General features: G+C 40.4%; 1 protein-coding gene across 1 annotated transcript in view; it reads left to right on the top strand.

Annotated features, from left to right (window-relative positions):
• The window catches only part of PLA2G15 (phospholipase A2 group XV), a 28500-nt gene extending 6736 nt beyond the window's left edge, over window positions 1-21764 (top strand). The window contains exons 2-6 of the mRNA XM_061593743.1: window positions 7349-7505; window positions 9302-9420; window positions 13369-13467; window positions 15099-15323; window positions 17339-21764. Coding sequence (XP_061449727.1) covers window positions 7349-7505; window positions 9302-9420; window positions 13369-13467; window positions 15099-15323; window positions 17339-17850 — 1112 coding nt within the window. The 3' untranslated portion in view covers window positions 17851-21764. The remainder of the gene's footprint in view (window positions 1-7348; window positions 7506-9301; window positions 9421-13368; window positions 13468-15098; window positions 15324-17338) is intronic.
• Window positions 21765-23395: the final 1631 nt, after the last annotated feature.

The following is a 23395-nucleotide window of genomic DNA, read 5'->3' as shown; positions in this document are numbered from 1 at the left end:
GTTATGGGGAAAGATAGGAGGCCCTCAGTGAAATCCACAAGCCCCTCCCAGTTTAGCTAAATTGTGCTCCCTGTAGCTTTCCAATAACACTAGCTCAGGGGCTTGGCCTCCTTTAACTCAAGTACTGCTTTGAACATAAGAAAGCTACCTTACATTGAGTCAGACCATTGACCCATCTAGATTGTCTACTCTGAATGGCAGTGGCTTTTCAGGGTTTCATGCTTTTCCAGCCCTACCTGCAGATACTGTGGATTGAACCTGGGACCTTCTGCATGCAGAGTAGGTGCTCTACCACTGAGCTGTCGTCCCTTCCCCCACCTTTATCCCCTGATCTGCAACATATGGCACCAGCTTTAACTTTTGACAGATACCTTTTCATCTGTTTTTTTCTTCCCTCTCTGTTTTAGAGTATTCTCCGTCACTGCAGAGTACAGCATAAGTTATTTATCTCTAGGAAGCCTTAGAAATTGTAACTCTGTGAGTTGTGTTGTTGTTAGAGATCTCTAACAATATAAATATGATAAGCATGTTAGAGATTTTTGAAATATTTTAAATGCTTCTAAATAAATCTCTTAGGGATCATGTATGTTAAGCAGTATAAGAACATTACTGATAAATAATGTGAAACTCTCAGTATTTCCACCAAACTGGAATTCTAAGGCATTAAAAAGCAAAGCATGTGAAATTGCCACTCGTGTTGCCCATCTTAAGTTTGGCCACGTCCCACTAGTTGAAGAGCAGCACACTCATTTGATTGCACATTGTAGCAAAAGATCAATGGGAATGGATTACTGCCATTCAGAACAACATGTCTGCCATTATTGATTTTTCTCATTGAGGAGTAACCCCAGAGTTCCCCAGGACTCTGTTTGAAAACTACTGGTGTATACTCAGTTAATGATGGTAGTATTGCCTTGCTCCCAGTGTTTATGTGCTCCTTTTTTCTGCACCTACAGTATGCTGAACAGAATGGTCTTATGTTTTCACTTTCCTTACCTGTATTCAGCAGTGAGATCAAAGGAAACCTTAAGTTTAATAGTAGAATCCTCTTTCCTTAAACGGAACTTGTGATTTTTTAGACATAGTAAAAGCTGGTGTAGGTAAAAGTTTTTAGTGTCTAGGAACAACATTCACCTCTGATATTGCCGGTTCTATTTAGGTATTATACAGGATTTCTTAACTGTTTAAGCTAATGTGGTATTACAGTTCACTTCTTAAATATTCCATTGTTAGAGACACAGCTAAAATCTATCATGTATAATATCTTGAAATGTAACCATGCACAAATGAGTTGTGGTTGCAAGCAGGGAGTGCTTGTTCTTGGGCAATATGCTGATAGCATCAAGGCATATCTGGAACTTGGGGCTCAAGAATATCTGCTTTTAATTTCTTTTAATTTGTGTCACAGGGCAACATGTTTGGACATTGTATAAAGGAACAAAGTGCGTTTCAGTCATAAGGGAAAATGCTTGACAAACAAGCATTTCAGACTTCCGAGTACCATGTTTTGTAGTGGCTGGAAACTGGCAAAACAAAAGTTTTCTAAGCATATGAGTGCATAATATATGAAGATACTAATGCAGTTTAATGACATTAACTTGAAACAATGCAGTTTTCTGTTTGTAATTCCTATTACATATAATCCATATTGACACAAGCATTGCTCTTTGTAAGCAAATAGGCTAGACTAGTGTCAAGGGTAGTATATTTATAAACACTCCTAAGGATGTCTTTGCTTATTCTGCAATTAACTAATTATTTAAAGTAACTTCTGTTTTTCTTTTCATTTACATTCAGTTCAAAGTGGATTTTAAGCAGTGCATTTTAGGAGCAGAGTTGGTTTGCTGGATTTTTAAAAAAAGTTTGAGTTGGCTTTTGCTAAAATCCTAAACATATAAGGGCCAGGCTACATGTGACAGAGACACAACCCAAGGTCTGTGCTCAATTCCTATGAAGCAGTGGGAGGATCAGATTTAATATGATGCAGGGCATATAGGAGGTGGATGCTGAACCTCCCTTCCCCCACCCCAAATCTTCACTTCAGCTGTGTTTCTCTTTGATTTCTGGCCTTCTGATTTTTTCCTAAACACTGACAGTTGGGATAGGTGAGTGTTCTGCATCTTCTCCAACTTAACCTTAATGTTCTTGAAATTGCACACAAATATGAGAATTCTTTATAACAATTCAGTAGTGACCTGATTCAGACTCTGGTCTTTCACAGCCATATATACTTTGGCCCTAAACAAAGCTATCTGGGTATTTTCTTATGCTCCTACTCAGTTGTTTACTTGGCTCAGGTTTTGTAGTCGGGTGTCTGTAGCAGTGTTTGTTTACCCATGTGCTCTTCAGAGGGATCTGCACATCATGTGACTGCTGTCCTAGTCCTAATTATAGTTTAGGAGCTTCTTGCAAAGTAAACTTCTCTGGATTATAAGCAGTTTTATGAACTCTTCATTGTGTTGAATAGTAATGAAAGACTTTTCCACAGCTTCTGGGAAACAGCAGCTGCAAAAATATTCTTCCATAACGCTCTTCTGGGAATTAGAGATGGAAGGACAAAGCCAGAGAACTGCCTACCATGAAGAAAACACTCAAATCTCTATGGAAATGGCAGGAAAAATTATTTTCAAAACATAAAACCTCAACCAGTTTCCAGATGCGATTATTACAAAATTTTAGTTGTATCAGATTTCTAGATGCCTTCTGGTGGTAGCACCTGTTGGTTTTTCCCCACCCCATTTATGCCAATTCTCCCTTGAGCATCGTGAAATTAGTTTGGGTTTGTATAGTTCCTGTCCAGGTGGGAAGACCTTCATGATCATAATATTGGAAAGAAAATGTTTTTTGCCAGGGTGGTAAATCTGTATTCCCTTTCCTTGTTTGTTTATTATTTATTAAATGTATATCCCACCCTTTCTCCCAAAGGAGCTCAGACAACAGTTGTCTGCTCTGAGAATAGTACTTTTAGTAAATGCATGAGATGCATTTGGTTGTGTTTTCCGGCCCTAGATAGATGTCTCAGTCAAAGGAACAAACAGATAGGAAAAGCAGTCCAACTGTCTGGCTTGTTAATCTTGTTTAGATAATGCATGCTAAGACGCTGAAAATGTGTTTAGGAGAAGGTTGCCTTGGAGCCTGGCTAGTCAGCCTGGATTACTACATATATTGTATGTGGTGGTGGCTGCAGGTACTTAAAGTTTACTCGCCCTGGTGACTTTCCAGAAGCTTCAACTACTGTAGATTTCAGCAGCCTAACTTCTATCATAGGTGAGTTGCTGGGAATATATTACACTAATACTTTTGCATCTGCTAGACTTGAACTATGAAGGGAGTGATTTTGTGTAGCGTGCAGCAATGTACTTTAAGAACATAAGAACATAAGAAGAGCCTGCTGGATCAGGCCAGTGGCCCATCTAGTCCAGCATCCTGTTCTCACAGTGGCCAACCAGGTGCCTGGGGGAAGTCTGCAAGCAGGACCTGAGTGCAAGAACACTCTCCCCTCCTGAGGCTTCTGGCAACTGGTTTTCAGAAGCATGCTGCCTCTGACTTTGGATGGGTTTTCCTGTTAAAATAGCTAGTGGAGTCTCTTCCTAAATGCAGAGGAAAGAATGTCTTCATTTAAACTGATTTTATGCTTTCTGTGGTCTTTTTTATACGTTTTTAAAAACATGAAGCTTTTCACAGTATATGGATGTGCCACTTTTTTGTCCCACTGCTCATTCATAAGCTCACCCAATAAAGTTTATTTATTTATTTCATTAAACTTATAGACCGCCCCATAGCCGAAGCTCTCTGGGCGGTTCACAAGAACAAGAAAACATCAAAAATACAATAAACATGTAACAATATAAAACACATGAAAAATTTAAAATATTAAAAAGATTAAAACAATGTCAGCGCATACTAAACATATTAAAATGCCTGGGCAAAGAGGAAAGTTTTAACCTGGCACTGAAAAGATAGTAACGTTGGCGCCAGGCGTATCTCCTCTGGAGTTCAAACCTAACTGTCTTAAGTTCCACTTTTTTGTAATCTTAACATGCTGAATGAATTTTCTTTTTACATCCAGCACATTTAATTTCAGGGACGCACAGTTCAAGACAGTTTGGTTTTGCATATATAATTCCTCATTCCTAAGCACCTCATGTGGAAATAAGTCCCACTAATTCCAGTGGCGCTTAATCATATGTTAAATATACTTTTTGATAAATGAAAGTCTATTCTTGTAATGCCAGTGTAATTTGCAAGAATTTTACATAAATTTAAAACTAATCTTAATTCCTTCTTGGGTACTTTCATTGCCCTCTGAAGTGTAGCCTATCCTAGCTGGATCATAACAATTGCCTGCACTTCAAGCTTTGTTAAAGGTCCTTGTTCTTAGAGTTGGGACTGGTTCTAATAATAGTTTTTGAATGCCCCTCATTTTGATGAAGGTCTGATACACAAGATTCCATGGTGCTAGCAGTATTTGCAAAACAAAGGGGTCTGTGGCACTTCATAAGATTAAGAAGTTTGCTGTGGCACAAGCTTCTGGGCCTAGAGCTTGCTTTGTCAGATGCAGTTGTCTTTAAGGGCTTGGGACACACTTTGTTTCTCATATATACGAAATCCAGAATGTTTAGAGCACTTGATGCTTCTAGAACTCGACAAAGATGAACTGCTCTGTCGTGCAGCAGGAAAACTCAAATTGGCCAGTCATCAAAAGAAAATGCTAAATATAGTTGTAATCTTTGGTGCATTCCTAGTTCAAGGGCTGGGAGGCAGAAGTCAAAATAGGATTGAGGAATAATGTGTGCCTTCACACTTTTGGCAAACAGTACATTAAGCAGCATTTAATTAGACTTAAGAGTTTGTACTTGCATTCTTCAAATGTTTTGCCAAATTTTCGTCATCTGTGCTGTTGCTGAGAATGGGGACTCTTCAGTATTCTAGTCTGTGAGCTAAGCTACAGTTCTCGCTTAGAAAATAAACAAGAAAGTCAAACAGTCATTCCATTTTAAGTCCCAAATTTGATTTTAATAAATTTGTCAATTAGTCTTGTTCCACTGTGCCTCAGATGTAGAACAAATTGCTCATCCTGGTTTGAAAAGGCCTGTTGAATAATATATTCCTTATGATACCAAGCTGAATCCTTTTAGATACATAAATGGAAACTATAAGCAGCAGAGGTTGCTAACCTTATGACTTCAAATACCACACCACACCTTTATTAGAGGGTCAGTAAAGAATATATAGGATCAAACAGGAGCTCTGTACCCACAATAATCTCTCAGCATCTTTCCACAAATCCCCCTTACTGTTAATTGGCAATAGATGGGGCAAGTTTGGCCCAGTGGCTGTCAGTTGTAATTCACTTTTTGATATGCATACATTTTACGTATAATAGATTTACATAGAAATGAAATGGTTTATTAAGCAGGAAGAACAGCTTAGTTTTTTCAAGGTGAACAGATCCGAATTGATAGTATGTCATTATATTTTGATTACTGCTTTTGTTTTTAGCTTTGTTTAGCACCTGCAATATGTTAGGTGCTGCAGAGACCATGAAAGAGAAGATACAACCTTCTCAGAGGCTTGTTTAGGAGAGAGCCCTCAAAAGAAGTTGGATATGAATGTAGAATGGTTAACTAAATTAAGCATGTGAGATGAATTTAAAGAACCAATTTAGCTTAAAATTCCTTTATTTTCATTTTAAAACATATTAATCCACTATTATCTTTTCTCCCATTTGGGATATCATTTAGTGCTGTTAAGTGAATAAAATGTTTGGGGGTTAGGAGAAAAGGTGTGCTGTTGCCAAAGTTCCTTTTGAACTCGATTCCTGAGACCTCTGGGGTTTCTTCATGATAAAGTTAATGCTGCACAAGCTTTTTTAAACTGGATGGCAAGCTGTCAGTCTGCCTACCCCCACAAAGTGCAACCGCGGGATGTGTGTATGCTTTAGGTGACATACTTGGGGAGGATAATAGTGAGAGCCAACAGGCCTAGTGAGGGACATTGGAAGCTGCATTTGGCTGAATTGGACAACGGATCCATCTAGCTCAATATTGGCTGTGTTTGTAACAGCTCTGCGAGGTTTCAGACAGGAGTCTTTTCCAGTCCTAAGGAAGATTGAACGTGGAACCTGTTGCATGCAAAATATGTGCTCTACCTCTAAACTATGCCCATAAGGTCTTGCTTAAAGTAAGACCTAGATTCTAGTAGAATACGCCCCAGAACATGCATGTTTGCCCCTCACTTCATGATGTTGGTGGCTGGTGGCTCCATGTCATCTTGGACAACTCTCTGAAAGTTCAGACTAAAACCCGGAGTGGATTCTACTGCCCCACTGACATGGAGCCACAAGCCACCACTGTATATCGGATAATGCCTAGGAAGGTATTAGCCTAACAATGCTAACATTGACCTGCTGGAACAATATCGATCCTCAGTTTTTTTTTTTGTTATTTACTGGTTCAAAAGCAGTTACTTTGTGACATGGTAATGGTATGTAATGATCTTCTCATACTCTTGGGATGCCAGTCACATGGCAAGTATTTCACCTTGGTTTTCATATATATGTATGTATAATGCTTGACCGTGAGGGTGCTTCCTTTGGTGCTAATTCTGCACAATGCAATTAAGTATATTCAAGTGGGTTGTGCATCAAAACTTCAATGTGGGGTTTTCGTGTTCATGATTTCAGTTAGTTGGCCATGCTGTTCTTCCCAATATTCCATTATATCCCCCCTCAACCTCATTTCTTGCCCTCACCCTCCACAATTCTTTGACCCCTCATTATGCTCAGTCCCCATTGAGTTTTTTTGTGTGTGGGGTGGGTTTCCCCCTTTATGGATTTTTTTTTAAAAGTACTACAGGTTTTGTGTAATGTGGGTGGGAGGTACCCTGAAAGGACTTTCAGTTGCAAAAATCTGTAATAAAATCAGTATTAAATCTGAAGACACAGTTTTGCATGATTAAAAATGCATAGTGTATTGATAGGACTTTCCAACAGTCAATTTAACTCTCATGCCCTGAGATAACAAGTTTTCCTCCCCAAGCTGTATTCTGAAGTATATGCATTCTTTAGAGCTTCAAGGTTCTCAAGAATGAAAGTATTCTTACAACTGGACTAGTGAAGATCAGCTGACAGACTTGGAAGTCTGAAGGAAGGTAGTTACCAAGCTACCTTACCATTGTACGAAACCCATTTCTCCATGGAGTGCAGATTGCTTTACAGAGTGTTGTGTTTATGTAATAATGTTACAGTGCTTTCTTAAGTATCTTCAAACCAAGTGTACCTTTGGAGCGGCAGTGAAATGCCTGAACAGTACTGGATGTAACTTTTCCCCTCTTTTTATTGTTACAGTGCCGGGAGATTTGGGTAACCAGTTAGAAGCTAAGTTGGACAAACCGTCTGTGGTGCACTATGTCTGCTCCAAGAAGACAGACAGCTACTTCACGTTGTGGCTCAACTTAGAACTGCTGCTTCCTGTTGTTATTGATTGTTGGATAGATAATATCAGGTGGGACTACAGCATTATTGAAAGGACTCAGCCCTGTATGAAAATGTGACTGTAATCATTTTGATTTTTTTTTTTGGGGGGGGAGGGAAATAGCAAGAGGCGCTCAGGAATTGTTTGAGATCTGAGAGCGTTCAAGCTGAGATGCCAAAGGTCCTGAGAACGATAATAAAAATAATATCCTGCCCTTCCTCCCAGAGATGCTCAGGGAGGCAAACAGCAAAATGTTAAAACAGTACAATTTAAAATGAAAACCTATTTAGAACATCTAAAAAATCTAAAGCATATAGAAATATTGAAAAGCAAACACATTCTCCTACAGTTGACCAGCATCTCTCAGCCCAATGTCTGGTAAACAGGAATGTTTTTAAATTTCTCCTGAAACTCAGTGAGGGAACAGGTACACCTCACCAGGAAGGGCATTCCATAATGGGAAACCACCACCGAGAAGACCCTGTCAAAGGTCAATACCAATTGGGCAGCAGCTAGAGGTGGCACAACTAACAAGGTCTCCCCTGTCAATCGTAGGGCCCAACATTGTTGATATTGGGGGAAGTTGTTCATTTAGGCACTTGGGTCCCAAGCCTTTTAGGGCTTTGCATGCTAGTAATACCTTGCATGGGGCTTGGTAGCTCACTGGTAGGCAGTGTCTGGTGACACATGGTCCCATCAGGCTGCACCACTTATATGCGTAAAAGCCATTGTGTTTCATTTGGATCAGAATTCAAATCCTGGCTCAGTTATTGTTTTGCAGCTGCTTTACACAAGCTGATTTTTTTTAACATGGAAGAGAGTTCCATGTACAAAACTATGAATTCTGCATATGGTTTGTCACTTGTGAGGAACACATACGCACAGCTGGTAATTCCAATTTAAACACTGCAAAATATGTGCGTATGTCATGCATGAATGGATTCAAAATTTCCTACTTCAGTATAGGAAAGTTGGTCTTGTGTGAAGCGAGGGATCATTTAGTTCTGCCCTTGATTTTAGGACACCATTTCCATAGTGACCTCTTAGTAGTTACTCATGTGGTTTGAGTTTTAAACTTTGTTAATATAAACTTGATTTGATGTAGGAATTGAGCCAGTGTCGGAAAAGGTATTAGTTTGAAATTGGCAGGAATCCAGCCATGAAATACTACCTGACAAAGGATAAAAGTCTAAATTGCTGTTGAAGTGCATGAATTAACTGTTTACCTTGACCACGGTCAAGTAGATCTTTGCAAGTCTGCTTGTTGTTCAACCTGTATTGTGCCTTTTTAACACTTCATTGCTGTTTTGTGTATAAGGATGTTAATGGTAAATTAAATTGTCATGTGGATGTAGAAGCCTTCAAAACAGCAAACATTACACTACACTACACATGATATATTGGAGATGCAAATGTAGTCTCTTGTATCCATTCTCTTAATGATGCAAGTCAACAGAACTCATGTTTACAAAGCATTGTTCTTACACTATATTAAGTCTACTAGAGAAGCTTTGTTGAACTATCCTACTTAACGTTGTCTGTTAGTCTCTTAACCCTTCTTGCTAGCTTTATAACAGACTCCACTTGTGAATATCAGTAAAGAAATCTTATCTTCTCTCTCAAAGTTTGAAGTCTACCCTTTGATGGCATGCTGCAGATTGGTCTCCATGCCTTGTTGATTTAATCAGTGTTTTTATGTGTATGTGGGAGTAGATTAGAAAACTAGTTTTCAAAGTCTGTTTGTAGTGCACCATTTGTGTACCTGATAATTCAAATGTCTAGACTCCAGCTTGCATTTTTATCTTGATGTTGATCTTTCTTTCCAGGCTATCGTACAATCGAACAAGTAGAACCACTGTGCCACCAGATGGGGTGGATATCAAAGTACCTGGATTTGGACAGACTTTTTCCTTGGAGTTCCTTGACCCCAGTAAAAGAAGTGTTGGTATGTATTTTACCTAACCTGATCTCTTTAGGAGGTGCAGCAGTATCTCAGCATCACAAATACATGTGCACGAAACATCCAATAAATATCTTTGAACAAATCCTCCACCTGCTGAATAGTTCTTGTGTTGCTTTTTGGAAGGTTCTGGCTTGAATTGTGTCAGACTTCAAAAGAAATCCAGAGCTTGAGGAGCAGTCTCTGAGAGTTCTTCTTGGTGTGACTTTTGTGAATTTGATGAAAAGGTGCCACTCTTGTCTCACCTATAAACAGTTATATGGCATAGGGAAATACATTGATTGGTAATATACATAGGTCCAAGCATGTAATTTAGGAAGGAACATAGGAAATTGTCTTATATTGAGCCATGACTTCAGACAGGAGTCTTTCTCAGCCCTGCCTGGGGATGTTGGAGGTTGAACCAGGGATCTATTGCATGCAAAGCAGATGTTCTATCACTGAACTACGACCCTTCCTCATCTTGGCTATATACTTCCCATATTTGCTTTTGAAGTGGAATGTTTTGTAGTTTAGACTGCTTCTATGCTGTATCGTAGCCTTGAGAGGTTCCCAAGGAAGCTTACAAAAGATTTTCATAATAAATATAACATTCACGTGTGAGTATCAGAAATGGAAATAATATTGTGCCATGTGCCAGGGTCATTTAGGTGGCAGTTCCTGTCCTCATCCTTGATATTTACCTATGGCCTTCAACTACTAAGCAGCAGAGCCCACTGATGACCTCTGAGGCAAGGGAGTGGGGCTCAGCAGATTTAAATGTCCTCAGCCCATGATGGAGGCAACAGCTAAGCTGTGCTAGTGGGCGATATGCAGTGCTGTGCTATACCAACTGCCAGGATCCTTTCTCCCCCTCTTGACCTTAAACGGTCACAGAGAAAATTTAAGTGGTACATAGCCAGACAGCCCAAAAGGTGAGCTGGCATTCATCTCTGAGAGCCTTTTTCCCTATGTGATCAAATATCTGGCTGTATGTTCTTCCTGTGGCATAGCCACTTATATGATCATAGAGAGCAACTCAGCAGTATGTACCAGCCTTGAGAAAGCCCAAGTGTAGAGCAATGTGGCGTCAGACACACAAAGCTTTGCCACTCACTTGCTTTCTTCCAGTGTTACTAAACTGGGTAGAACAGAGTTGTAGCTAATCACCACTATGGAAATGGACTGCCTTCAAGTCGATTCCGACTTATGGCGACCCTACAAATAGCGTTTTCATGGTAAGCGGTATTCAGAGGGGGTTTACCATTGCCTTCCTCTGAGGCTGAGAGGCAGTGACTGGCCCGAGGTCACCCAGTGAGCTTCATGGCTGTGTGGGGATTCAAACGCTGGACTCCCAGGTCATAGTCCAACATGCCACACTGGCTCTCGAATCACCATTATACTGCTGGACTAATGACATTTGCTGAGGTAGTTTGTAAAGTTCAAGCCAAATATAGCTGATGAGTCTTTCGAAAGTGTTCTTTCCTACGTAGGCATTGGGACCCTTTAGAGGTATGTGAATACTTCATGGGATGGTGCGATTTACAATGCCTTTTCATTATACAAATGGAAGAAAACCCTTGGGCCATGTCTTCAGTTTCAGCAACAATTAATCTGTCATTTTTTAGAATAAAAGTTCCTAATCTATCTCCTAATTTGGGTAGCTTCTAGTTACGATACTTTGAGGACGTGTCCTTGTACCACTTTCATGTACTACCTTGATGTGTTCTGGAACCTTGGTTTTTATCTGCTACTGGAGCCATTTTCTCATATTATGAAACCTAGTTCATCATTATCTTGCAGGTTCCACACAGTTAGGCACAGCTGCTATGCAATTCCAGCTGTGAGGAGAGACAGAATCCTTTTCAGAAAGTGTGACATGAACGACATTTTACATGGATGTTTCAGTCTTTGACATTTATTGCATGTGGGGAGGGCAGGAAGGTGTGCAACTGTCAAACAAATTGAGGTTCTTTTGTGATGCAATGTTCTGTGATTTCCCACCGATCCACACCAATAAGGCAGTGCCAGTATGAGTGCTAATTGCTTTGCTGTCTTTTTAGCTGTAGTTCTCCAAGAAATCCTGATAGCTTCAGATATTACATGTATCTGTGGCTGAATGAAAGCTTTTTATTTGGAATAGATATTGCAGAAGGAACAGGTGGTTTGGAATGCTAATGAGCTTAAGATAATTGCTCAAACCAGCCAGAGGTGTCTTAGAGAAATGGAAGAGGAACATCTGGGCAAAATCTCAGGCTTGATGAATCATAGAATAGTAGAGTTGGAAGGGGCCTATAAGGCCATCAAGTCGAACCCCCTGCTCAATGCAGGAATCCAAGAAACAAAGAAATACTATAAATAAAGTTGCAAATGTCACAGAATTGAAAAGGGAAAATCACTGACAGGATGACAACAATAGAATGTATTCATTAAGTTAGGCTTGAAAAAGTTGCAAAATGAGGGAGAATGAAATGAAAAGCTTTGAATGTTCATATTTTGCTTTTGAAACGTAAAGTTTATGATTTTCACAGTCCTAACAAAATAAGCTACTGCCCTCTTCACAACATGCACAAAGGGCAAGATCTTGCCTTTCAGTCTTGAGCTCAGGGGACATAGGGCTATTATACCAGGAATTTATGGCAGATTGTAAAAAAATTAGAACATGCTCTAAAATTAATATGCCCTCTGTGGAGTATAATGTTTTCATTATTATAACCAGAATGTTTAATACCTTTGCAGCCTACTTAGTCATTATTTATATTCTAATTGTATATTTGAAAGTGTGTTTCTGTTTAATAACTGTAGAAGGGTTTGCTTAACAGCAAATATAGGTTAAGCTTTTATTATTATTATTTAAATAATAATTATATAAATAAAAATAAAAAATCCCACGCTTCTTCCCAGTAGGAGCCCAGGGTGGCAATAACATAGCCTTTTATTATAAGCCTAGTTCACATGGTCGTCAGATGAGGAAGTAACTACTCCTGGACTATACCACTTCAGAGTGTGGATAGCAGGGGTCTCATGGCTGAATACTTCCCTCTGAGGAGGGGAATTCTGTCCACATTCAAAACTAGCAGTGTAGGGAGAAAGTTGGGCTAGAACTACTTGATAGCCGAACCAAAAAGTATATGAAAATGTGACTGTTTTCTCCCCCTATTTAATACATTTATTGATTTTTTAAAGATTGTCTTTGGTTAAAACAACCAGTCTATAAATACTGTGTTTTTCTCTTCTACTAAAGCATTGTCTTGAGCCTTTTAAAGTGTTGGAAGTGGATTAAGAAGCCTAATCTTTAAATGTGATTGGATATAGAAGTGCTTTTGCTATGATCCTTTAAAATGGATTCTGGGCTGCAATGGCTAACAAAGTAACAGCCCTCCAGGGCAATTTGCATGTTTTTTGGTTGCTTGTGACTTTGAGCTAATGGGGGCAGTCAACTCCCATGGGCAGTGCAACACTGTAGAAAAGGAACTTGTGCAGTACCACTACTTCTATGTTCTTGGACATTGGACAACAGTACTGTGTGAGTTGACCACTCGGTCGAGCCCTCAGCTGCCCAACTGAGTAGCTAGAATGAACAGTTGTTGGAACATTTCTTCCCAGTTGAATTAAATTGAAAAGTCATGCTCTCTCCTGATTGTGATTTAAACATGTTTTTAGTGTTTTTGTTTGCTGCTCTGGGCTTCTTCTGGGAGGAAGGGTGGGATATACATTTAATCAAATAAATAAACAAACATTGTTAATGAAGATAATTGGCCTGGCATTCTTTTATAGCTCCATTTTGAACCCTGATTAATGTGAACAAATTAACTGATAACATAATGTTGTAACCATCACATTCTTCACTGCCACTATATGGGAACTGCCTCAAAAGGGTCTTGAAATTTTACATAAAAGGCAGTGTTAATTAGTCCTGCAGTATCTTTGCAAGTCATTTTCTTTTGTCCACAGGTACCTACTTCTATACACTGGTGCAGAATCTGGTAGACTTGGGCTATCAACGAGATGAGGATATTAGAGGCGCTCCCTATGACTGGCGGAAAGCACCAAGTAAATCAATCTTCATTATGGGGATTAGTGTAGCAAGATGAGTTGAACATCTGATCTGTAAAGCTTTGCTTAAATTGTGGTTCATGTAAACATGCCGTTTCTGGAAAAATGGAAATGGTAATAAACGGAGCTCTTTCAAAGTTTGCAAGGTCCATCTATTTAGCCCCTGATGCAACTGAATGTCACCTGATAGTTAAAACAGTTACAGGGCTCTTTATAAACAGGTCTTTGTGACCTTTCTGCTTTATAGAGTTAAGATGTTGCAACAAGCCAAATTGGCACTAAAGTGGTGTGTCTGAATCCTGGAGAGTAGATGTTGATAAAGCATGTCATTAAAATGACCCAGTGTCAGTGCAAAACAGTGCTTTTAATGGGGTCGTTTCAGTTTTTCAGTTCCCACCATTGAGATGCAGAAGACAAGTGATGTATACATGTGAACAAATCCATTCTTCTTGCAGCCTGTGTCAGATTATTTATTTATGGACATAACAAAAATAAGTTACTACCAATCACAACATGCACAAGGGGAAGAGCTTGCCTTTCAATCTTGAGCTTAAATACTTTTTTTAGTTCTGTATTTAAGGATTTCTTTCATCATGGTGGGTGCTAGAAAAACAAACTTTGAAATGTATAACCTTAGCTTATAAAATAAGTAACGTAAATTAAAAAATTGACAACGTTCCTTAGAGTTTACAGTGAATGCAAACATTTGTGTTTTAACATTCTCCCATCTGATCTTGACAGTCCCATCCCTCCAGAGCAGATTTTTTGGGTATGTGTGGGTGAGGGGCTGCAGGGGGATTATAGGGGGAAGGGGAGGTTGGTTGCAGACATTCAGATATCAGCTACATATTGTTGGAAGGGAGCTAGTCCTGGCAATCCATAATAAAGGCATAATTTCCTCCAGGCAGCATAACTATTGCGAACAGAACTGGAGTCAGTTGAACTGTGAATAGCAACTTGTCCTGACCAGCCTTGATGTAGTCACTGAATAACTTTGCTCAGCGATCCCCATTTTGCTGATCTCAATGCTGCTGATGTATCATTTACAATGCTTTGCCCTCAAACAAACCAGGAGTAACCAGAATTAAGAGTACTTAAAAAAAAAACCTTGAAAAATCTTCCAAGAAAAAGGGTGTAATGAGGCAGTTCATTTGTGGATCTGGAACGTAAACATCATACATGAGTGTCATACATTAATGTTGCTGGGAATCGCAGGAGGAGAGAATGCTATGCTCAGGTTCTCCTTGTGGCTTCTCATGGGCATCGACTTGGCCACTATGAGAACAGAGTGCTAGACTAGATAGGCCTGATCCAGCAGGGCTCTTATTATATTACGTTTATGATGGGGCAGATGAAAGTTGCAACTTATCCTGGGAGTTTGTGACTTACACATTCTAGGTCAGCATTTGTTCATAATGTATGAAGTCACCCCGAGATTAAGCACCAAAACATTAACAATGATTGCAACTTACCAATAACTCACATTAAATAGCCACCTTGCAGACAGACATTTGGTGGCAAGATAGGCATTATGTATTTATTTAAATGGCTTTAAATAAAACAAAAACTAAGCTACTGAATAAACTTGTTCAGCTAAGTGGATAAGTTACCAGTCTTGTTCCTTCTAGATGAGAATGAAGACTACTTTGTGGCCCTCCGGAAGCTGATAGAGACCATGTATGAAGAGTATGGGGAACCAGTGGTTCTAATTGCCCACAGCATGGGAAATATGTACGTTCTTTACTTCCTCAGCCATCAGCCTCAAGACTGGAAAGACAAATACATAAGGGACTTTGTGTCACTGGGCGCCCCATGGGGAGGAGTGGCAAAAACGCTTCGTGTACTAGCATCAGGTATGTCTCTTTGGTTTGCAGAAGAAGGGTTCCACTAAAGGGGACAGGTTCATGGTGTAACACAAACATGCTTATCCACATCTACTACAGCTTGACTGATTCTCAAAGGGGCTAGTAACATGCACTCCCTTCTGCCAAATATGAAGAGCAGTCCTCTTTTATACTGGGGCAATTGGTAGAAACTAGTTGTGCAAAGTGGACATCACAAGCAGCTGCCTTAGCAAAATAATACAGTATTTTTGTTTGTGCTTCGTTAAGTACAAAACACTGAAAGTGGGATGTACTACTCTTTGCCTTCATGGTGATTTTTCCATGTTTTTTATGTGCGTAGAAACTTCAAAGAATCTACTTGAAATAGTTTTCAGACTAAAAATTTGTCATGATTTTTATGCAGAGGAACTCATGTCCAAATCTTGGGTTTGGTGGGGGAGGAATCTTGCATTGATAAACCAAGCACAGAGTATTTGAGGAGCAAATTGTTAAGTCATAAAAATAAATATACATTTATTTATGTCAGGAGCAGGAAACCAACCTAGGAGGTATTGGGGCCTTTTGATGACAAGGGTATAAGATGAGAGACACCAGTATCTGAACCATTGCTTTTGAGGATAGTATCTGAGGAGCAACATCAAATAGAACAATGAAAGTTCAAGTTTCAGAGCTAACTGACATGTTACAAATTAACAAGTCACAAGTTCTGAATCTCATTCATTGAGAATGTTCAATGAACTCAAAAATGAAGTTGTGTTGCTTTTCTTTAATACAAGGAATGAGAGATATCAGCCCTGCTAATGAAATCTGGCTGCCTCCCAACTTTCCAGTTAGTCTTTGTGAAACCCCACCATGCCTCCTATTAACATAGTTCCAGTTCTGCTTCTTTTGTGGAGTTATTCTACCCAATTCAGCAGCATTTAGCAGATTGCCCCATATGCATCCATTCCAAACTAAGAAGCTACTGATAGGAAGACACAAAGGGGATGGGAGGACCCATGTGTGGCCTGAAAGCATTTTGAGTGCATGCCAGGATGCTCATGTGCTTTTGTGTAGTGCCTGCCTTAGCAGTGGTAATGTGGCCCCCAGATTGGAAAGTGTTTCATATCACAAATTACTGCTGGTCTCAAAAGGGCTGATCAGTTGTATGTAACACTCACAGAAGAATCTGGTACTCTGTTATGGGTTAAAAAAGCATAGTGGCTGTACTTCATGGACCACTAGTAGAAGGCAACAGCAAAAGGATATCTAAATGGTATGGAGGATTAACTGCTACACTGTTGATAAGTTCATGTAGATTTGAATCCATCCATTTTCTGAAGGTTGCTAAATGAAATTAGAAAAAAACCCTGCCTGAATAGCTACACACTTCATCCTGAAATCAGCTTTTGGCTGCTGAAAGCTGCCCAAAACAGGCATTGAAGCATTTCTGGAACAAATATGCTTTGAATTTCCAGCAGGATTGGATTCAATAATTATGGGAAGCCACTGATAGTCTTAAGTGTTGATGTTCAAGAGGTAATTCTGGACTAATTTTAAAGACTGGGAGGCAGAGTCTTAGGTAGCTGGTGAGATCTTCATCCATTATGAAACAATCAAATCCTCTCTCAAGTAAGGCTTTAGATTACAGGAAGTCCTTTGTATTAGATCAGCCTTTCCCAACCTTTGGGTCCCCAGCTGTTGCTCAACTACAGTTCCCATAGTTCCTGGCCATTGGCAATGCTGGCTGGGGCTGATGGGAGTTGTAGTCCAGCATCAGCCGGGGACCCAAACGTTGGGAAAGGCTGCATCAAATTACAGCTTTTATAGGGCAATAGTTTTCCTTAGCAGATGCCAGATTTAGCACCAAATGTCTGTACTGTTGCCCATCATGTCATGGCTTGAAGAATACAACCTAATAAGTGTAAAATGCCAATTTTCAAAATTAACTTTGTTTTGGTCTGGGTTGTGAGTTTATGACTACTAGGTCATGGCCTTATATGACAACCTGTGATCATTAACAAGATATACTTTTAATGCCACAGGTGACAACAACCGGATCCCTGTCATCAGCTCCCTTAAGATCAGAGACCAGCAGAGATCTGCAGTTTCAACCAGCTGGTTGCTTCCTTACAACTACACCTGGTCTTCAGAGAAGATTCTCATCAGCACGCCATCTGCTAACTACACTCTCCGGGATTACCAAAAGTTTTATGCAGACATTGGTTTTGAGGATGGCTGGCTCATGAGAGCAGAGACCGAAACCTTGGTTTACGAGATGACTCCTCCAGGGGTGCGCATACACTGTCTCTATGGCACTGGGGTGGAGACCCCAGACTCATTCTTCTATGACACCTTTCCAGACAAGGAGCCTAAGATCTTCTATGGTGATGGGGATGGAACTGTGAATTTGCAAAGTGCCTTGCAGTGTCAGAAGTGGGTAGGCCAGCAGAAACAGAAGGTGATACTCTATGAGCTTCCAGGGAGTGAGCACATTGAAATGCTTTATAATTCCCTAACAATTTCCTATGTAAAAAAGGTTCTGTTTGGTTTGTGACACAGTACAGAACATCCCCTTTCTACATGACAGTTGAGGGTCCTTTTAAGGGGGGGAGGAAGAATGGGTAGTTCACACCCCCTGTTTAAAGCCTGCTTGGCTTATTTGGGCCTTGTTGGAAATGGTGATGTCAATGATCACTTGTCTCTTTGATTAGTGCTCATAGTACACTGTGGTGTCCTACATCCGGAAGGCTAATCTCAGCTGCATTTAGTGCAAGCTCAGTGTCCATCTGTGTAAAGAATGTGCTATGCTTATTTTTCTCTGGGATGTGGGGAAGAGTATCCTATAATATAAAAAGAACATTAGGACTTAGCATAACTTCTCTGAAGGGTCACAAATGCTGGATCATTGTTCCCAGCAAGGAAGTTGGTATTAAGTGAAGTCCCAGCAGCAGCTATTTGAAATTACATTAAGTTGGTGATACCCAGCCAGACATGTATTGCTCTTGAGAAGATACAGTATATCTTGGAGCTCCTGATAAAGTCTCCTTTAGCTTGAGCAAGGGCCTTGCCTGAGCAAGGTGGAGGTCAAAGGCTGAAGATAGCAAGGTTTTCTTTACTGGTGTAACGTGGAGATTTCCGGTTGGCTGTAGAATTAAGTATTGACAGACTATAGTAGCACCATCCTGCAGAAGATGGTTTTCTATTTTGTTGTGATCAGCTGACTGCCTCTTGAACACTTGACAACCACTGCTTTGTTCAGAGCCCAGTGCTGTGGCAAGCGCTGTTTTAGCCAGATGCCTTCTTTCTGTGATCTGGAGTGTCTGAAACACAGGCTGCCTTCCAGGAACACTTGTAGAACAAAATAACAGCCAGACTGCTCTTGGTACTGGAGCCTTTCTTTTGGGTGGAGCTTGTAGTAAAGCTAACTCTTCTCAGAAATGCTGGTTTTGTACTAGGCTATAATACCATCATGAAGTCTCCTTTTCTTGTACTATAACCTTCTTCCTGGGTGTTCTGGCTCCTTATCCCCTGTAGGGGATCAAGCCTTGTACCATAGGGGAAAATGACGTGGTACAAAACTGCTCATGTTCCTGATTCAGAACTATAATGTGGAACCGCAATTACAGAAAGTGCCCCTAGAAAAAGGCATCAACCTTCCTCTGGGACAGCACTGTGCAGACAGCAAGGAAGCTCAAAGTGACCTCACGATTGCCAACATAGCAGTTGACAGGCAATCTGTTGACAATCTCTCCTCCTGGAGCAAGTGAATTACAGAGTTCATGCTAGTTCTGTCCTTCCAAATAACAGCTTGTGACCATGTTCTTTATTAACTAACCAGCAAAAGCATCCAGCAATTCCACAACACAAGCAAACTGTCCTGCCTTGAGCTTAGCATATCATTGGGGTATGGGTTGCTCTATAGTTATCTGTGCCTGGTTAGTGCCTGTGTTGGAACCCGAAAGGGAAGGTATTTCAATCAGTGACTTCACCAGGGGTGCTTGTAACACAAGGCTTGCTTGAGATTTGTGCCAAATACTTTGTTCGGAGTAACTTCTACTGAGTCTGACCCCTCAGTCAGCAAGTACACAGAACAACAGATGTGAACACTTCTACAGTTTTTATGTTTCTAATTTTCAGGCCTTGCTCTGGCTAGACAGATAAAGAGAGCATGTGCAATCTGCAGTGATCGCTCACCATCTGAAAGCATATTTCTTACTGGTATTATGAAACATTTTTATATATATTCAAGCTTTAAAATTTTTGAAATCGTGGACTGTTACATTGTCGTTTTAGCACAATATTGGTCCTTCAAGAAACAAGATGTTTTAAAAATTTAAACTATTTATTGCCTTACGGAATGTGCAATCCTATTCATTCAACTTCCTGTTTTACAGTAATGCCAGTGACCACTTTAAACAAAGCCACTGGCAGTCACTATGGGCGTGGCAATAACAGAAATGTCTGAAAGTTTCCAGCAGACATTCTTCCATGCCTCACACCTTGAGATTGTCAGTCTTTGAATTTTCAGCATGATTCTGTTTTGCTTTTTTCTGTAGCTGCAAGCTTTATTTTGGCAAGGGTTTGGTTGCAAATGTAACTTGTTAAACTGGCCCTGCAACTAATTATAGTTGTAAAATTGGTTTCATCTTGTTTTTTAAGATAGACCCCATCCTGCTTTTGTCTGTTTTATGGCCCCAAAGTACCTTTATGCTTGATGCCATATGAATGGCTGGAACTAATTTTTTTCTCTTCAAAGAGTGTAATGGGGTTCTTTTTCTATGCAGCGTTATTCCTTATTCCTTGGCCTCACATCCACAAGGTAAATTCCCATACTGGCACACCATCACTTTTGTGATAGGTTCTGAAGGCCAGGGCTTGCCTAAATTGTCTGTCACAGCAGAGAACTGGAAGCAAGGGAGTGACATCTCTTCAGAGACATGATAATGTACGCTTTATTTATATAGTGTTGTCAGTGTGTATGGTACTGAACAGTGGAGCATAAGCCAAAAGACAGGCCACTGACTCTTGAGGTGCTTCCACAGAGTGAGAGGAGGAAGATGGGAGGAGATGGCATAAAGAATGTATTCAGTTACTCGTGCTTTGGCTTAGTTTCAGTTGGGGATGAGGACTAGGGTTAAACCAAAGGCCACATGTATGTTCATAGTGCATTACTACTGATGTGTGCCATCTGTGTTTTGGCCTTTCATCATCTTGTCCAACTGTAGCTGGTAACTGACATCTATTGCTGTGACTCCCATGTTCACTTGTGCCCTGTAACACTTATTTGTGTCCCTTCTACATTTCAATCTTATGACACAGTGCTATCAAAATTTCACCTCTTCATGTCTCCCTTCTCATCTGTCCAGATCTTTCTTGCAGTCCACCCTGTTGGTTCCAGGTCACTTACAGTTTATTTAATACTTGTGCCAGCTGGCTGCCATCGAGTTAAATAGGGCCAAGGATCATTAGGTATCCCTCTAGTGCTTCTGCTGGTAACATGACTGTTTTCCTCTAGTAAATTTGGCTCAGTATCATTTAGTGGCTTTTTTTCTTTCATTTTTATTCTGTAACAGGTGTGAATGGAAAAAGCTCTCCTGGATTATCTTTTGCCATTTATACCTGCCACTTAACATTGTGAATGATGGCGATTCACAAATCCAGGTCTGAAATATTAAGTATTACTTAAGCTCCCGGTAGATCCTGGCCAGGTCACACAAACTGTGCATCTAATTTCAGGAAACCCATGTTTCCCAAAGAGCAATGTCCCTGTGTCTCCATGTGAAACGGGAGTTTTAAACCATTTATATTTAGCTCGGAAACTGACTATTTAAAGAGTCAAATTTCCACTGAGCATACAGTCCTTTTTGGTGATCCTAAAATGTATCTCTTTGGATTCTGGTTGCTGCTGTCCATCTGCAAAAGCACACGAGGGACACATTCTGCAACAGCTTGCGATTTACAAAATATCTTGGAGTTCCCAGTTGTTACAGATTTGTCCAGTACTTATATCCGTACAACTTTATCCCTGAGTGTTTTTCAAAAACCAAAATACTTCTAAGGACCAAATGTACTATTTCTGACATGTAGTGAGTGCTGGATGGGACTTCAGCCCCTTTTAAATATATACATACAGCTGCTGCTGCTGCAGGTTTCAGGGCTACTATGTGATTCTGCTAGAAAGAGTAGATTTCACTACTGAGCAATAAGTGAAAAGGAGTTTGCAGGCCAAAGTCAATAAATTCTTGCCATTAAGCTAGATTGTGGAGTGCATAGTGTTTGAGATGTTCAGAAATTCAGGGACTGAGCAATTACACTGCTGTTCTCTGCTTAACAGTATTTTGTATAGAACACTGCCTGGTAAGGCTATTGTTTTTATACACACCTTCCTCTTTGTGAATGAGTTCAGTAGATTTTTGCATATTTGATTATCATACTTTGATAATGTAATAAAGTGAATCAAATGCTTAATGTTTCCTGTGCATCTGTTTGGTACTTTTCAAATGTACAGAATGTTTAACAGCAACAGTGTGCTAGGGTGCTATACAGAATACAGTTTACATACCTTGCCCAGAGAGCTCACAACAATGATGGGCCCTGAAGACAATGGACAAAATCAAACTGGCAGCTAGTTGGCTCATTGTTTACCTGTGGCCCTGTGAAAGTCTCAACGCATGGTGGGAAGGCTCATCAAGTTTATATGCCACTTTCCCAAATAATGCTTAAATCGGCTCACAAGAACACTAGAGGGATCAATATATAGGTACGACAAGCCCATAGTCATAATGGTTAACCATAAATACATGGAATAAACATTGTATTTTATGTCCATGTTAGCAAACGTAATCAAAATAAAATATTTAGGGAAATGTTAATATAAAATATGTTCAAGGCACCTTCAGCAGCAGGAACAAGCCCTTGTAGTTGGACTTGGTCAGGGTTCTGCCCTCCCAGGGCAACTGGAAATGCCAGGATCAGGCCTTACAGGACTCTCAGAGCACATGATGCAGGGGTCTTGCTAGAGCTAAGGAGATCTGAGTCTGGAGCCAGTGCTTCAGTGGGGTCACCAAAGAGTCCTCATGCATTTTCCTTTTGTGCTGTGTCTTTTTAGATCAGGTTTGGGGAACCTTTAGCTCAGCCGATATTGCTGAACTACAACTCTCATCAGCCCCAGCAAGAATGACCAAATGACCAAGGGTGATTGTAGTTGTAGTTGCAACATCGGGAGGGCCACAGGTTCCCCACACCTGTTTTAGATCAGAAGCTGGGGACAGGGACTGTCCTTATAATATCAACACATTTTTGATGATACATTAATAAACATACATGAGCAAACATACGGCATAATACGTTCATTGCATCACATGGTGTTGCCCTGGCTACTTTCCAGGCCTCTGGTATGGAGGTAGATCTGAAGGACAAGTTGCACATTTTTGTTAGAAGATCAGCAATTTCACATCTGAGTTCTTTGAGAACTGTGAGGTGGGAGCCATCCAGACCCAGTGATAGAAGACACTATGATCTTGCCAGTATTAGGTTTAGTTGCCAGTTGAGTCAGCTTCTGTATGTGGAACGGTGGGAGTGTCATCTTCAGGGGTGTAGTTGCCTAGGTTCTCAGGGGGTCTTAGACTACTTTGGGAGCAGGGCCCGTATGTCTCCAGCATCCTATGAACTAATCAGCATGAAAGGGGAGTGTTAGCCACTGAGGAGAGTCTTTTAACATGCTTCCTTGTCCTTTCCTGCTGACTGAGGCTAATCAGAGCAAAAGGAGGTGAGCCACAGAGAAGACTCTTCTCAGTAGCTAACACTCCCCTTTCATGCTGATTAGTTTATAAGATGCTGGAGACATAGGGGCCCTGCTCCCAAAATAGTCTAAGACCCCCTGAGAACCTAGGTAACTACACCCCTGAAGATGACACTCCTACCATGCTGATTAGCTCCTAGGGACATCTGTTTGTGGGCCAGAAGCAGAAATCATTCAGACCTGTCAAGATTATTTTATAATCTTAGATGGTTGTATAATCTCAGAAAGAAGTGTGGCTGTGACTATCATGAAGGGACCCTGCACTTTGAATTTGCCACTACATCACTGGTCATTTTGT

The sequence above is a fragment of the Rhineura floridana genome, chromosome 13 (genome assembly GCF_030035675.1).
Source record: "Rhineura floridana isolate rRhiFlo1 chromosome 13, rRhiFlo1.hap2, whole genome shotgun sequence".
Taxonomy (NCBI): domain Eukaryota; kingdom Metazoa; phylum Chordata; class Lepidosauria; order Squamata; family Rhineuridae; genus Rhineura; species Rhineura floridana.
The sequence above is the reverse complement of the archived record's forward strand: the minus strand, read 5'-3'. Positions and strand labels throughout refer to the sequence as shown.